This window comes from Brachionichthys hirsutus, chromosome 6, assembly GCF_040956055.1.
Source record: "Brachionichthys hirsutus isolate HB-005 chromosome 6, CSIRO-AGI_Bhir_v1, whole genome shotgun sequence".
NCBI lineage: Eukaryota > Metazoa > Chordata > Actinopteri > Lophiiformes > Brachionichthyidae > Brachionichthys > Brachionichthys hirsutus.
Genome location: NC_090902.1, coordinates 9,596,597 through 9,614,256, shown reverse-complemented (window position 1 = coordinate 9,614,256; position 17,660 = coordinate 9,596,597). Strand labels below are relative to the sequence as shown.

Here is a 17,660-nt window from a genome sequence, read left to right as displayed (position 1 = left end):
CAAGCCAGTCTTCTTTCACCAGATGCGACACAAAACTTACCTCTGACCATCAGATGCAGGTCACCCTGCTGCAAAAGATTAATTCATCCACCACCTTCATCAGAATCTACCCCATGGGCATTTGTGACAGGTCATAAAGCCTCCTGTATGTGACTGGAATTCAGAGCCAAATGAACACATTGCCAAAAATAGGCCTGGGAATTAATGTAACACTTCAAACAACTAATGGCAGCAGCATTATTGATTTTCAATGGAGCGCCATAAGCTAAGGTATCAAGGAACCTTTTGCTTTTTCACTCTTAATCGTTAGTGGTCAGAGGGTAACAAGCCAATCGTACACATGGAGGATTCACGGGTTCTCAGGTGTTTATATACTGCAGCCCGAGGTGACAGAACTGAGCCTTCAGGTGGAAGCAGCAGCACTGCAGATGGCGACCGATTAAGGAAATATGTCATCTCATGAGCAACTATTACCCTTCTCTTGGCAGGGTGGGCAGCTACAAAACATCATCTTTATAAAGTGCAGTGAGAAAATAGCGGAAAACAATAAACTTTTTCACCCAGAAGTGGTGGAGGAAAACAAAGCAGTATTGGCTCTCATCGCCAGCAGCCAGGATGAGGAATGAGCTCGGCATTTCTTTTTTTACCTCCCTCTTTGAATCACATATCATTACACACAATTGTAACCTTCCATGTATTTATTTTTAAACTGGACCATTTTACTACCTCACTTATTCCATATGCATGTAAAATTACCATTTCATTTAAAAAAACATTTCCAGCTAAGGGTAAATAACAAGACCGTAGAACTAAAGAGCAAAGCCTGTCTACTCTGGGGACAGCAAACAAAATGAGCTGGAGCAGCTTGGATTGTAGAAATGTACATTTCTTCACGGTAGTAAGCGAAGGCAACATTATTTTTCAGTTTGATTACTTAAATGAGGGTTAAAAACTTAAAGCTCCAACACAGATCTGACTTCTTAAATTCTTTAGTTATGATATATACTATTGAGATTCTCAAATATCAAATTTGTAATATTTTCAACATTAATATATCAAATATGTACCTTCATCCATCCATTACAGGTATTACAGGCCTTATGTAATGAAAAATGCAAATCTGTTCAGGGAATTATGTTTAATCTTCAGTTTTGGATGTCATGCTGATAAATACATTGCAGTCTAAATAGGAGTAGTGTAGATAAGTGAATATATGACCCTGCTGTCGAGTTGGTTATGCAATCTGTAACTCTACCTCGTCTAATTGTTGTTTATCGCTTACTGAGATTCATCAGGGATGTAAGGGAAGTTAACACAGACCTAGATTTTGAGGAATTTATTTGGGAGGATTTATGGGAGCATAAAAAAAGGACTCCGGGCCCAAGAGATGGACTTTAGCCTTAGACCTTTACTCCAAGAGGGGCTGTGACTAAAATGGTCAGATTGAAGTAACTAATGATTATTGATCATTGATTTTGTTTTTTGCCTTACATACATTTTAATCTTGTTCTATAGCTTCATTGCGTCTGTGATGATTAAGGATTTTTAGTAGTGTCTCCTCAGGCATGCATGTGCGTGTCTGAGTGTGGTGAATAGACGACAGCTCTAATTACTTGATCTAGAATTATTAAAGATTTATTCTGGGGTCTACATTTATTAATTCAGATCTCCTTAGCAGTACAAGTACATTTACAGCTAAAATAATTACCCAGCGTCCATAACAACAGTTACAATTGAGACAGGAGCTGTCGTTACAGGAAGCGGTTTCTTTGGTATCTGTTTATGGGTCAGGGTAACGGCAGCTGGGAAGACTTCAGGAAGAGGACGTTTAATGGCTGGATGCATCTCTTTCACCTCAGCCTATACGTTTAAGAGCCTTCTGCTGTTGGTTGTTCAGGAAAACTAAAAATAACCACGGTAATGTGAGGCTCCTGTCCTGGGATGCCCAGGTAACAGCGTGGATATCTGAGATGTAAGTTTTAAGATTCAGACTCACATCTTTAAGTGTTTGTTTCACATATTTGCCTGATGAGTTCTGGAATCTGGATTACCCCTTGCGGCCAGTAAAATGCTGCATTCTGTATACTTATGCATACCAACACTTCAGTGACTTTCGCCCAGATGTCTCTCTATGCTGTACCGACCCACCAACCCCTCCCTCCAACTCCTCGCCATCTCTCCACTCTCCTCTATCCTCATCACAATTTTTGACCTCTCCTTTTGTTGTCTGTCTTCTGCCTCAGCCATCTGGTCATCCCCCAAAGCATGCATCCTCTTCAAGCATGGCCGTATCCTCTCTCCACCTGAGTGCCTCACTCTTTCCCGTCTCCCATTGTCTCCCTTGTAATATCATCCCGCTCCATCAGCGGAGCAGAGATTGGTGTTGGGTTTGCTGGGAGGGGGGGGGGGGGGGGGGGGAATCACGGTGCAGTCAGAGCAGAGAGCTGCTTTAGAGGAGTTGCTCGGTCTCTGCCTCTTGCCTCTCTGTAAATTAATACAAAATGCTGCACTGTAGAAGGCAGACAACACCTTCTTAGACTCTGAAGAAATAACACATGATTAACATAACACATATAATTAACATAATTAATATAAATGAGTGTCACCTTGAATTTCAATTCTGGTATTTAGTCACGCATCCTCAGACAACCATGTACAGTTAATTCAAGATCTTCCATGATCAATAACTGGTAAAAGATATAAGGTTATATCTCGCTCCTTTGCTACCCCTTTTTCCTTCTCCAATCTCATTTGCTCTTTTTTTCCCTTCCTCTGCAGCTAACAGTGCCTTTCTCCTCCTCCTCATTCTCCTCCTCCTCCTTATCCCCCCCATCCTGCTGCAGGGAACCATGCATCCCATCCCCAGTTCACTGGTCAAACACACACAGTGTACCACCCTCATTCCTGTCCATAATCAGGACACTTGGCAGTGCTAGAGGGATGTTACATTTCTGATGCATGACTTGATATGGCTGGCCTTGGATGCTAGTTCATACAGGGATATGCGTCATCCTGCAGGCATGCAAGGCTACTTCATAGAGAAAAAAAACCCTTTTCATCCACTCAAAGCATTAGGACTGCCATCTTCTTTTGCACCCATGGGCCAGAGCTTTGCACAGCCTTGGAAAGAGAGGTCTGAAACAGTAAATGTCAATTATGATTGTATATCTTTAGCTGTTTCCCCCATATTTTTTAGTAGGCACACATTTTTATTCTGGTTGGCTGAGAAACAAATGGAGAAACACACACTCTGAAACACACACACATCATGACCAGTGCACTCTGAATATGGGATGCTGTCACTGGGAGATAGCTCTTAGGTGCCCTGGGGGGCTGCAACAGCTCTTGTCATATAGAGATGTGAAGTACTTCAAACTATTAACTCAAATGGCAGACCCAGATTCAAGAGGAGCTCAACTTAGGCTACGCCATGAAACGTTAAAAGGAAGCTGTTAGCGGTTCTGCTCCATCGATATCTAGCACCTATTTACACTTCAAATTATCCACTGAGTTAAATGACATCAATGCAAACACGGAGGAATGAGGGCTCGTAAAAACACACCTTAACTAGCTGCTCTAGAAACATTCAGAAGTTGGCATCAGAGCAGTATTATTATTAATTGTATGTGTCAAGGAAATGGCAGTCAGCGAGAGCATGCAAAGAATCCCATCAAACCGATTTCCCAAGTAGTCAAACTGCTCAATCCTGTCTCTGCGATGACACAATGTTATATGGACTGAGTACCTTTTTTTTTGTGCAGACCTCCTGCTCCTTTTTCTGCATAATTGGTTTTATTTGGTGAAATAATTGCTTGACATCAACCTATGTGGTCTGCACATGCGAAGCTTACGTTCCCTGTGTTGCTTTGTGTTCACACAAAAGCAGGATGGAGAGACCTTGAAGGTGAAATATCTGACAGGAGGAGATTGAGTTGAGACTCATTTACTCCCTTGGGCATTGCTCACCGGCCACTGTCACAAGTACAGGACTACATCATGAAGATAGCAGGTGTAGCGGAGAAGGAGTCGCTGGTAAAATGGCTTTAGAGAAAAGAAAGAGGGTAAAGAGAATATTATTACACATACAATCAAGGGCTATCTACGCAAGCTGCTGTAACAAAGCTCCCCCCCCCCGGCCTTTGCTTCAGCTTGAGAGCTCTGCCCTGAGATCCGACACGTTACGCAGAACAAATAACAACCTTTTCTTCGGCAGGCTCGCGCAGCCCGACGTTTGCTGCAATGCGGAGGCGAGAGGAGTGCTACAGGACTTGTCTTGTCCTTTCGAAGGTGAATACTCCGCATACCTTCAGGAAGGCGTCATACGCACAGCGAGAGAGAGACGCTTAACACTGACCCTTTGAGTTCAGAGTGGCACGCTTTTTAAGGAGGATTCGGCAAAGTGTGAAACATGTAAGGCTTATGATATGCTGTAATTGGATTTCTGAGAAAGCTGGAGACAAAGTCCGTCACACACCACTAATCCTTCCAATCAGCGGTGCCGGCCTGAAGCATGCTATTTTTTTTGCAGACGGATATGGAGGAATGGAAAGGCACGATGTGAGGAAGAATGAGGCAATCACTGATGAAGAGGGAAAAGGATGCCCCCCCCCGAACAGCACTCCCAACTTCACGAGGACGGAGAGTCCTAACACTTGGTCTAATTACCCTGTCTATGCTGTGAGTGAGACGAGCCCAGAGCAGCTCTGAAAAGGAAAGGACAAGACAAAGTTCATCACGTCAGATGGAAATATCAAATATTTGAACTGTTACCATTCGGGGTTCTCCTTTCACAACAAAGGGACTGTCCTTATTGACTTGGAGGAAACAGTCCATGGACTCCATGACAGATACCTTTAAAAACAGAGGCGCAGCGAGCAAAAGCTGCCATAAGAGATTAAAGTGATGCTTTAAGAAGATGCCTCTACATTATTCTACCTGCCCACGGGAGAGATGGGACGACCAGGATAAAGATTCTTGGTGATGCTTCAGGAATAGTGTGACACACACAACTGACTTGTTTTGAATCCAATTCTGCACAGCAGGGGAAATACCTGGCAGCCTCGCTTGTTCCTCTTTTCATTTGGATGATTGAAAAAAAAGCAGAGTGAACTTTCTGGATGTCTGGCAGACGTATATATTTTCCCATCAATGTCAAAAGTCTGGTTGTTTGTGCTGCCCTCCCGTATCAATTCGACTTGATTTCCAGCCTTGCTCGCTAAACTAGTTTCTTCTTCTTTCCTTTTCCTTTCCCGAGCTCTAAGACAGGGCAGCAGTGGGTCTGGAATTTTCCATTCCAGTCAGAGTCTAACCGTCTGAGTTTAATGCTTCCTGACTTGCTGTTTCTGTCCTTTAGGAAGATCTCTGATCTGTGTGACTTGTGCATGGCTTACACACAAGCAGGGCTACCAGAAGGGGATGACTATCTGCCACTCTCACGAGGTCCACTTCCTCTGCGTAAGCCTTTGCCTGTGATGTCTCTACTAATCAAATTACACGTCACAATTCGTATCCTACGGCAGTGACAAAGCAAGCAATTTAGAGCTTTGCAGTGGAAAGCTTGATTACAGGGTTGACCTTTGAACCAGCACCTCTCCATGACCGGGCTCCTCCAGGTCCTTGTCTTTCTCTGAAGAATAAAGGAATGTTTGAATGAGGACGGGCGAAGGGAGCAATTTAACCTTGCAGGTGAATAATTCTCTCCCCTTCTCATTCTCAACCCAGGGCCGGTTAAATATGTAGAGTCCAGTGCCACCTTTCATCTTATTAGAGTCCTTGCTGACATCTCAGAATGATAATGTCGGAGTTAGCAAAAAGGCAGAGACGGGAAACAGAGGGTAATGATGTTAAGTGAGTATATGTATATCTATCCATCCATCCACCTACCTACCTTTCTGTCTGTCTGTCTGTCTATTCGTTAATTCATTATTATTTACTTATAGTATTTGTTTAGTACTGCTCCAGCATGTCCCTGCCAATGTGAATCCAATTCTAAAAGCTTTTCAAAGCTTTTTCGAAAGGCTTACGTTAAAATAGAAATGCATAAAGAAATGCTGCTTTCAGTCCGCACATTATGCGTATCGTATTCACCAAAGGACCTGCACCTACAAATATAGCGATAATCACTTATTCCAGAGGACAACAGTTCAAACCAGCATGTTCTCTGTTTTGTGCAGAGTAATCAGAAGATTTCAATGTAATAGGAGCAAAACTAGTAGATAGTAGTACACAAAGTCTAATAGGAAACTCATCATGCAGGGATATTCACTATGCCTAGCCTTCATTCAATTACAGGTCACTTAATGGTTAAAAAGGATTAACTCTGAGACATATGCCCCGAATTGGGAGTGAATTCACTGACTTTTCACAAACTTTGGACACTTGAGAGAAAATTCTAAATTTAAGCTTCTTTATGCATAAAAGACCCAAAGTCTATCCCCTTACAGCTTAAGGATCGGCCCACAGTGGCACCAGCAGCACTACAATGAGCATAAGGAAAAAGCATGCCACAAAGTATTAAGACGAAAGCCAAGGAACAGATGGAACTTTAAGGAAGATGTGATATTCAATATTACTGGCCTTTTTTTTTATATATATAAAGAGCAAGATGATATTTTATTTCAATCACTTACGTATATCGGAAACCTTGGACCCCTTTCTTCTTCACACCCACTGTGGATCTGATACTGAATGCATGCAGCTCATCCAACCATATAATGTCACACATCCTCAGAAATCCCCGACATTGAGCTTCCCCGGTTAAATGTAGAAGGCAGGTATGTGAAGTCATAATGAACGGAGCTGCTATGATATACGCCTTTATTTCAGTTCACATCACAAACGCATGAATGCACAAATGCAGTGGCTGATCTCTTCATCCCTCCATCTTCAGCTCTCTCTCTCTCTCTCTCTCTCTCTCTCTAACACAACTAAGCCCCTCAACTCCTTTTTCATCATATCCTCGCACTGTCAGGACTGCAAAGGGCACGACATCTGAGAAACACTTCACTATACGGCCTTTTGGAATTGCTTCACTTAAAACTGCCTATTCATTCTGCTGCACTGATGGATTAGCACTGTCTGTCTGTCTGTCTGCCTTGCCTTCCGGATACGCGCACCATGCTGGGTAAAATAGCACCAAGATAAAAAAAAAAAGGGAACTTAAAATGAAATTAAAGGATGTGTATCTCACTGGGGGGCAAGCCAATAGTCAATGGTAGAACACTTCAATATTTAATCACATTCATATTCATGCATGGACACACAAACACGGACAGTGGCCTGGGAGCAACCGCCCGCAGGTTTTTATTATGCCGTGTGTGAAATGGCAAGAGCCACACGACAGCTCTCTCCAAATTAACCATTGGAGGGAGAAACAGAGGCGGGTCATGGTTGAACGGGCACATCGTGTTCACTTAATTCTTACTCACAGGGATAGACAGCATTGAGAATGGAAGAGTCGTGGTCAGAGGCACGTAAAGTAAGACAACACCACTGTTTCAGAATCGGACTCTTTTACCCGATGAAAACATCCTCTTTATTTAAGCTATAGGCAACCTGACGAACAGCAATGGCAAGCCGTCTTTCCCGACAACCCACTACAGATGAGTCAGAGCCCCATGGAGCTTTATTGTCGCCTACAACTGAATTATTCCAAGATGATTATTCGTGGCCATTGAATTATCATTCTGCTCTTTCCAGAATTCAATTAGAGTCACAAGTTCAATGGGAATCAGTGAGCAATCAGATATATTTTGGCCCTTATAGCGATGAACAGATACAGCGATGACAGACAAAATGATCTGAGTGACTTGCGTTGGCCTGCCAGCCGATATTTCTCTTCCAGTGTCATCAACAGTTTATTCCGGCACATCAAAAGACCCAGATCCAACATTACTGGGGGTCTACACTCTACAAAAGCAATCACAGCTGCAGTAATTGTCTTTAAACCAACGCTGTTGACAGATGTGTTGGTCTGCATTATGTCTTTCATCACATGAAACACGTTAAATATTAAGGCTATTCATGACACGGCATATCTTATTTGCATCGCTGCATAACTGCAAGGAATATGCTAATATCATCTTTTTTCCCTTCCTGCTCTCCTTCAGCCTGCATGCTAGAATGCCTGTGCACTCGTTTCACAAGGTTATGATGCTTCAGTGGCCCGGCGACTGTGAACTGTCACAAGCAATCAGTTATGATTGAGCCCTTGTTTCTGCACAGACGTGCAGCTTTGGCAGGGCTCTGCTACAGACTGCCTTTTTTTGAAACGGGCCAGAAATGTGCAGATCATTCTGCCCGGTCTGCAGATGGAGCGCTAGAAGCTGAAAGGCCAGTTGCACCGTGATCCAAATTATCACTAGTTAGGGGAATACATTGTAGTGCTCCTTACTGATTTTCGTATTTATCATGCTGGCGTGATATTCTCCTCATTTTTGGCATAAAATAAATCATCACACACGTGCTCTCAAACCAAAAAATGCAGCGCTGCAATCAAAGAGAAGATTAAGATGGCACATATATACGCTCGTCTCCAGGCTCCCCGCAAGTAATAACCCACAAAAAAAAGTTTCTCCTTTCATAAGCCATCTGACCTTGGCAATGACAATGCTTTCAACAGCTCCCATCGAGGAGGAGTCCCTCCTTTTCTTTTGGACCCAGTGAAAGCCAGGCCAATGCAACAACTTGATGGGGCTGTGCTATTCCAGCTGAAGGAGAGGATTACTGATTCAGTGATTATCAGTATTGTAGAAGAGTCTAGTGAAAGACCAGTCGCTGGTGAGGATGCAGCGGCTGCAGGAACGTAGCTGCAATGGGCTTTTTAGAAGAGATTAAATATATATATAAAGAGATAGAGATGAAAAAGAGGAATGGAGCAGGGGGAGAAAAAAAAATCAAAGAACAGCTGACTGCAATTTCAGAGATCTATTCAAGTGGCAAGTATAGAAGATACTCTTACTGTCTGTGACCTTACCTGTGTCACAACTGGTGCTTGAGGGTAAATGACATTTTGGCATGGGAAATAATCTTTGCAACAAACAAACACAAACAAACAAACAAACAAACCACACCCCTTCCACAACATGGAAAGCAGCCATCACATGGAACCGAGCTTCTGGGTTCCCTGGTGCAACTGGGATGAATGCTCCACAATAGTGCCCTGCCCTTTTGAGCCTTTTGCTTAAATACACAACATGCAGTCTTTTTCTTATCAAAAAAATGTTCCCTCACAGAATACAGCAATCACTGCTGGCAGTGCACCACAAAGATTCCATAAAATCCCCCCCCCAGTGCTGTGGCGTTTATCACTTTTATAAATGGTCAGCTGGCTCCTCTTGTTCATCCCAATGCAGTGCTGATACCATCTTCAATAACAGGACACAGACTTTGCCTGTCATTGTTGACTTATGGTTTGGAAACCACCCCACTATTTGAACTGTTGGGAACAGATGTGAGGAGCATAGACGGTCTGTCATGTTGTATCATGTCGGCTGACTTGATCTACGCCTTTTTACATGGGTTTGCCATAAAGCTCCCATATGCATCAGTGTTGCACAAATTATTCTTAAATCTATTCTCGAGTTGCCGCTTAATGGTAGCGCTAACCTGTTCTTTTTTTCTTTTTTTCTTTTATTGCTCAGCTGCAGCATTAATATATTTTATAGTGATGGTTTGTGTGCAGCCTCGTATGGCCTGATGTGTCAGACGTACTGAAGAAAGCATTGTCTTAATATTCTACTATCTACAGGAATTCTATCTATGTTGTCCATCACATCTGTTTAACTGCTAGCTATAAGGTGATAGCTTCAGGATGCGAAGACAGTCCATGCATAATATTTTTTGCCTTAATCCTTCTCCTCCCTTATAATTTATCACATCCCCCAGAAAGCTGAGCAAACAGATAAACAAAATCAATAAGAAATTCAGGGACCCGAGCATCCAAACAGCAGGTCTGAACAAACAACTAGTGGCTAATGCTGACAGGGTGGAACACACCTTTTAAAAAAAATATCAAAATATATGTCATGCTGTTTCGGCCTTCCAAAATCAAAAAATAGGTCTCCACCCTATATGGTTTTAATGTTCCACAGCTGCTTAAGTGGCCATGTGCCCTGTGTTTGTGAAAGATATATGGAGACTTGAAGCTCACACAGCTGTGTGGGAGGAGAACTGTTATTTTATCAAACAACATCTGCCAGCATCATTGATTCTAAGACAAATAACACTCCGACAGCAACGCTTCTCCTCAGGTTGGGTTTAGGAGGATGTTTTGATATTCTGATTAAAAATGCATTGTGTTGAATCTGCCTTAGAGTGTGTTCTATGTTTTTCATTCTGAATCTCATTAAGGCTTCAGCCGTGCTCCTGACTGGAATACATAAATAAATATAAATACAGAGGAGGGCATCTCATGGCCAGAAAATTAGGTCAAAATGATTTTCCCTGTGGAGGTCTGACTTTTGTAATGTTCTATCCTGAAAAATCTTTAACCACAAATGCTCGCAACAAACTATGCAATGGATCACAACAACATGAGCAAAACTTGTTAAAATCTCATGTAAAATGCAGGAATTTATTCGTACTAAGGTTTAAGGAGACATGCAGCGTTTGTTCTAAGGTAATGGTATGATATGGAAATAATAGCAGTAGCAATGACTCTGAACCAGTGACGTACAGTCAGGGGAGACAGGGGAGGCTGTGCCTCACCCGATATCATGCAAAAAAAAAAAAACTACAATGAAAATAAAAACAATATTAATTTAACCACTGATTTCTATTAACAAGTAATTTTCCCTTTAAATTAAACAGTTTTAGATTATCTTGAATTTATCTTGAATTTAAAATTGTTGATCATGCATTGATCAATTACTCAGCTAACTGTGCTACATGCTACGCAGTGAGACCGTATTGCTGTCTATCTGTATGTCACTAATTACTATAGCTATATGAACAAAAATAATTCAGCTGATTTATATAATGTAGGGTTTTTTATTATCAATAAATGTATATGTGTAGCATGTTTCTCATGCTGAGCGATCATGAAACGACTAGAAAAAGGCACGAGATGAGACACAGTTTTTGTGCCTCAAGGTAGGGGGGCGCTGTGATCCCGGAGATTCCATTTGTGGCTCCTCAGTTTATGACCCCCGCCGAAGGGGAGGCGAGGGTATTGCAATTGGGTCTGTTTGTTTGTCTGTCTGTGTGTTTGTCTGTTTGTCTGTCCGCGTGCATAACTCAAAAACTAGTAACCCAATCGACTTGAAATTTTTACACAAGCAAGGTTCTGTCCGTGGCTCGATCCTCCCCGAGAATGGCGTTGATCCGGATCACAATCCGGATCTGAGATCTAATTTTCGTTCTCTTGTTTGACTTGTAAAACTGAAGGATAAGGAAAACTTCTATAAACAAGTTGTTTATGCTTTTTTTAAGGTAAGACCATAATAACATATTTTAATATTTAATATTTTTTTAATTAAATGTGCTTTTTTGTGTGCTACAGTTTGTATCTGTAAACAATGCTGATGTTTTTTCTTTTATTATAACCTCTTAACTTCTGTCAATCAACTGGTGAATAAGCTACTCTGTAGAGCACAAGTTTCTAAGTCTGATTGTGATGAAGACCGTGCCTCACTGACCGACCGTCAGCCTCACTGCACGTCACTGCTCTAAGCTTATGTCAGATCATAACATGTGAACATCTAACATAAACTCCATCCTTTTCTATCTGAACTACGCTGTCAGTCAACCCCTTCTGGTAACTTCCCTGCTCCATTCCCAGAGCGCCTGACCTCATCCAGGGCCATTACAGTACCATTCATGTGACTGAGGCCCACACATCTAGCTGCCCCCCCCACATGCCTCTGAGACTGCCTGGCCTAATGGCCTCCAATTCATACAAATGCACAGTGTTACAGTACGGTGGCTCATGTTTCTCTCTGAGGCTTTTACAGTCATGGTGCTTATCAAATAGGCTTGCTCGTTTATTCATCGCATTTGACATAAATTCTGCCCTGCATGCAGTGAATTTTCTTTTATTTTCTAAAGATGTGTTAGCTGGATATAAAAGCAGAGACACAGAGTGAGCCAGCAATATTTGGCCGATCTGCTTTGGATGGAAGCTGAAGCGTGCCATGAGAACTTTAGTACAAAAGAGTGAGATTTACACTGTGACATCGTGAATAAGGAGGTCCTACTGTGTCTGTTTGTCTGACACACGTGCATGCGTATGCACATGCTGCAAATTACACTCCATCTGTGCCTCAAACGCAGCTGGATTGTGATGGCATCTATGGCACAGGCCCCCTGCAGCCTGGAGAAGTTGTCTCTTACTCACACAGACTCACAGAAGTACAAATATACAATACTTTCTATATAAGAATCTTCTGAAACATTCTTCCATCACTTGTTTTTTTCTTCCCTAATGCTGTTTCTCAGCAGAGACTTCGTCTCCACCCTCCATCCTGCCATGGTTCCCCGGTCACACCTTTCAAGCTGAGTTACAGCCTGCAAGAAAATAGAAGCGTAGCACCACTACAATCACCCGAGGAGCTTCTCTCAACCGTAGCCCGTCTGCAAAAACACGTCTGTGTGTCGCATTGTTTACCATCCTTTCACACACAAACACCAACAACAGCCCTGGTAGCGACTCAACAATATATGCAAATATGCAGTAAAGGCCCTTCAGTCTGTGCTTTACAACATATGCCATTTGCCACATGTGCTCCGTCACTGTTACGGCCTGCAGTGTACAAAATATTTGGGTGGTTCTGGGCTACATGTGCGGAGAGAGTACTCTCTGAGCGGGTGCAAAGTTCAAGTCTTAAACTTTAAGACAATTATTTTACAAATGATTTGTTGATTAGACAAAAATCAGGCTTGTGTGTTATAACACTGATTGTAAGAATCTGAATCATTCAGTCATTCATTCATTTTCCAACCGCTTCGTCCGTTAGCGGGCCGTGGGCCAAGCTGGAGCCTAACTCAGCAGTCAATGGGCGAGAGGCGGGTTACACCCTGGACAATATTATGGAGGCTGATGCCCCATAATATTTCCTGGTTGAGATCAGCAATAAATGTGATTCTCAGCTTGCTGTCAGTACTAAATAATGTCTATTACCGGTACTTGTAAAATAAATAAATACAAATTATCTCAAACTGTTCCTCTAACTATATGGATTCACTTTAAATGTGCTGCTTGGTGGACCTTTTGACCTTTGTACCATCCAGACAGGATGTTTCACCCTGTCTTTGTGAGACTGGCTGGGTGTATGTTCAGCTTCATACCGTATATATTACAGACATGAGAGCGGTCATACTACTCTCATCTACTACTACACATATTTCCAGATATGTCAATCTATTCCTTTGACCTCATCTTCCCTCCATTTACCAAAAGGCATAACACTCAGTCACTCTGCCTTTCTCCCCTCTCCCTCTTTTTCTTGCTTTCAGAAATGAAAAATGCAGTCACAATGACTTGTTTTATCCTTTCTTTCTTTTACTTCCCTCCACCTTCCTGGAGCAAAACAGTTTTTTCTACTGTAGCTGCCAGTGGCGAGATGGCGTCTGAACGGTACAGCCAAAAGGGCGTCTGCTTCTGCCGGGGTTTATGGACCCGACGGATTCAACGAAAGAGGAGGAGGCACATGCAAACAGGTTGAGCAGAGGGAACACAGATCATTGGCTTAATGACAGAATGAGGATTAGGGAGATGAGATTCAAAAGCTAAGCAGTGCAAAATTTGGCTTGAACAGGAATCAAGGCAAATAATCCAATAAATAGGAGAGGCAGGGGGGGGGTTGATTTTTTTTTCCAGCTCAGGTAAAGGAAGGAGCAGGAGAGGGCTAAACAGGAGTGAAAAGGACGGTGCAGCTATTAAGCGAGCTAGCCGTGACCATCAGGAACATTAGAGCTGTCTGCTCCGCTTTCTTTAAACAGCTACCCTTTGCTTTGAACTCCTCCCGTCTCCCGTGTGAGGAGCGTAGCTGACTCCCAGCCTCCACAGCCATTATGGACTCTGCATTGGTAATTACAGATTTCATCATTTCTGATGTCACTTCAAAGCAACAACGGACCTGGCACCGAAGCGCACGCTATGCCTCCGCTGTACAAAGCTGGGCCTTAAGGATTGCTGAAGCCACACATTGTTTTTTGCTGCGGGTCACTAATTCAATTACCAGCTCAAGGCTTTAAACAGTTCAGACACAACACTGCGCCTTTATCATTCACGGCTTCCATATGGTGCTTCTGAAAAGCAAATTACACTGTGAACAAAGTCGCTGAACAGCCGCATGCAGGTTCTCTTGTTCCTCTGCAGCCACCGCATTACTGTTAGTGTACAGAAAGTGAGTGGGAGTGATCCACATGATGAGTCAGAGTCAAGGGCTCTGTATAAGGAGAGAATGCACAGAAAAGCAAAACAACGAGTCCAAACACAAAGAAATGCGCCATTTTACCAACTCTGCAAAGTCCCAGACAGCCAAGCAGTAAAGCTCATCTCAAAATAGATTTACTCCCCAAATACACATATATGGCACTTTTGTGCAACCTTCCTGTGCCTGATCATAAAATAGAAATGCCCGTTATTTGCTGAGAAAGGCCTGCGTCATCCACATTGGGCTATTGATGACAAAAGCAAATCTGAATGCCCAGTAAATAAGTGTGACAGCTCGCAGAACAAACAACAACGCTGACAAATGTAAAACTCTGAACAGAGGAGGTCTTCACTCACTAGGAAAAGCCTCAAAGGCCTGGAAGTCAGCAGATAAGTGATATTTAATAACCGTCATCTCATTGGTTTGTGCACTACATCGGTAAAGACAATCTGAGGGGCTTGTGGAGGGCTGTGAGCTCAGCATGAGCTGTCGGCGGTTTGCGAGCTCAGCTCGATGGGAGTCTCAGAACACCACCTTGAAAAGCGTCTCACATATAGCACAGATTCAAAGGAGAGCTGCATGTCAGAAGGTTTCAAGAGCATTCCGATTATTTTACAATAAAATGGAGAGCTCCGATAGTGATGTTCAATCGTTAACTTCCTTCTGTATCGAGTCTTAGACATCGACGTGTAATCATGTGTAATGTTAACGACAAATTAATTAATTATGTGTGCAGCAAAGCAGAGACGTTGCTCGCAGCAAACATTATAATTGTGTATAACAATTTAGGATTTTCACCTCAGTAAACGATCAATGGGTATTAATAATTTGCTGTCTTGAATGTGAAGTTGACGGCGGTCCTGAGACGGCGTACTCTTGGTGGAAAAGCCAAGACGTAGCAGCAAGAAAAGAGAAACGGGGCCACTGCTCCCACAGGATCCCGTTCCTCTCACCAAAGCTCTGTCTGCCCATGGATTTAATTAGATTCTGACATCAAGCTTTTTCTCCTATATGCTTCCCTTCCTCTTCAACATGCGTGAAATTGCAGTGCACTCTCTATTATTTATTCGCTCTCATTTGCTTATTGTTTCTTATGGATGCCTTCGTTAGGGCACTTTCAGCTCTGGTGGCTGTGATATGATGCTCATCTTCATCTCCCTCACTGCTCAGACACACCTCCTCTGCAGGTCTGAGCCCGACTCATTTACTGGCGTTGGTTGGGGAGCTATGGATCCCCCCCCCCCCCCCCCCACTTTCACCCAATGACAGCACGGTGAGGTGCTACGAGGACTGGGTGCTAATGAGCTGACTCTGCAATGCTGGGGGGGAGACGCTTTGTAACGCAAGAGGGGGGGAGTCAGAGGACAGAGCAGCCAGAGATGCGGGGGCACAAATTGTGCCACAGGAGTTAGAGGAATTCAACCGCACCAATCACACAGAGCACTGCATCTACAAAGGCGACCACTCTGAACTCAACATCCAACATGGTATCACAAACAGCCGTTACCAGCTTATTTCTTCTGACCCCCCCCAGTCTGTTTCTTGCTGATTTTAAGAAACTGCGGCCAAAGGGGGGGACAGAAAATAGAAAATATAGTAGTTCTTTGATGGATCAGCCACTGCACCAGTGGCACTACTGAATATACCACAACATCAATAACAGGACCCACAGAGAGACATAGAACAAATAAATACAGAATACAGATAACATTTTACATATGTTCATCTGGAATAAGGAACTGTTAATGTGCAGCCGAACTGATCAAATGTTATTAAAATATATTAATATCAACTTTTTTTTCTCTATAATGCATTTGTACATAAGAGAAGAAAACTGCATTCGAATAATCTGCATTTGCGCATGCATGGAAGTCATTGAGCGTTTCTGCACCAGAGTGGAGTGAAATGAACTTGACTGCTGTTCCGTGGGATTGAGATGCCGCCTCTATAAAGCTCCTCACTTCACGAATGTAATAAATAATTCCGCTCATTCTGCGTGGGACATGAAGCGGCGTGGAACGTGGACTTGAGTTTCAAATAGAGGCACACTTACACGCATGGGTGACCGAAAAGCTGTTGGACGACTCGAGGTTGTCGACGTTGTAGTTGAGGTGGAAAGGCTTCTCAGTGGCGTTCTGGTTGGTGTTGTAGAGCTGGACAGCGAATCTGAACGCGCTGTGCTCCTGCACAGTGGAACGCATGAACAGTCCCCCTTAAGAGATAAAAACCACAGGCAGACAAAGCTCTCAGTTGCTTGTGCGCCTTTTTTTTTTGTGTGTGAGTGTGTGTGTGTGTGTGTCAACTATGGAGCTCTTGCACTGAATAAGAACTCTGTGCGTCCTGCTGGAATATAAAGTCGGCTGATTGCCATGTGAAAGAACAACTATCACATTTTTGACCGACGTGCATGCGTCTAACTCTTCTCAACTGGCCGGTTGAGTCGCCTGTAAAACTCCACTTATTCAGTCAATGCAATGTTACGCTGAACGCTGCATACAGATTTTATCTGCCCAGTTGTTTTTCAGCGACTTTAATCATGCGGCATCTGTAAAAAGCAAGTTAGTCTCATAATTGCGCAGCGCGCCGGCGCTCCACGATGATACAAAACTGCAACCTTGCGTGTGGTTTACCCTCACAAAAAAATAAAAACCCCAGATATCATCTTTTAACATGAAAAGAAAAAGAAAAGAAAACCACTCACCGATATTAATTTGGTTGGGGAATCCTGCAAACGATCTGTCGAAGAGCCACAGAAGCAGCAAAACCACGCGCTGTGCCATTTTCTCCAACCTATCTGTTCAACTCCTCAAAAGGTTCTGTCTCAGCAAATTCATATGTTCTGGATAAAAGCTGGGCGCGATGGAAACCAAGTGGAAAGATGATGGTCGCCCTCAGTGCGCCAATTAGGTTCACTGAGGTGCAGCCCAGCTGCATAATAACTAAAGAGAGGGAGAGAGACGGAGCGGGGAGCCGAGGAGGGGGAGGGCTGGGGGGGGGGGTGTCTGGACTCGGATTGGACCCGTTGCGGCGGGCCTATACTGGTCAAACTTGATGTGACCGTAAATGTAAAATCCTCTGTGCAGATAAACCTCACTGGATTACGACCTCTTGTAATAAAAGCCACACTTGTCGATATTACGTCTCGGGTGGGTGAATCAATAACAACACAGCAATCGCAGGGGGCCAATGGCTGCGCCGTCCGGCCGTTTACAGCTCCAGAACCCGCGGAGGGGCTGCGCCACCACGGAAAACTACGAGCAGACAAGTTTGCGCACACGAGTGTTC

The 17,660-nt window shown here is 43.3% G+C and overlaps 1 protein-coding gene across 1 annotated transcript in view; it reads right to left on the bottom strand.

Moving 5' to 3' along the window:
* Positions 1 to 17,158, bottom strand: part of gria3b (glutamate receptor, ionotropic, AMPA 3b) — a 63,895-nt gene extending 46,737 nt beyond the window's left edge. Inside the window, exons 1-2 of the mRNA XM_068740246.1 lie at positions 17,077 to 17,158; positions 16,429 to 16,587 (exon numbers count right to left, since the gene is read on the bottom strand). Coding sequence (XP_068596347.1) covers positions 16,429 to 16,587; positions 17,077 to 17,155 — 238 coding nt within the window. The 5' untranslated portion in view covers positions 17,156 to 17,158. The remainder of the gene's footprint in view (positions 1 to 16,428; positions 16,588 to 17,076) is intronic.
* Positions 17,159 to 17,660: the final 502 nt, after the last annotated feature.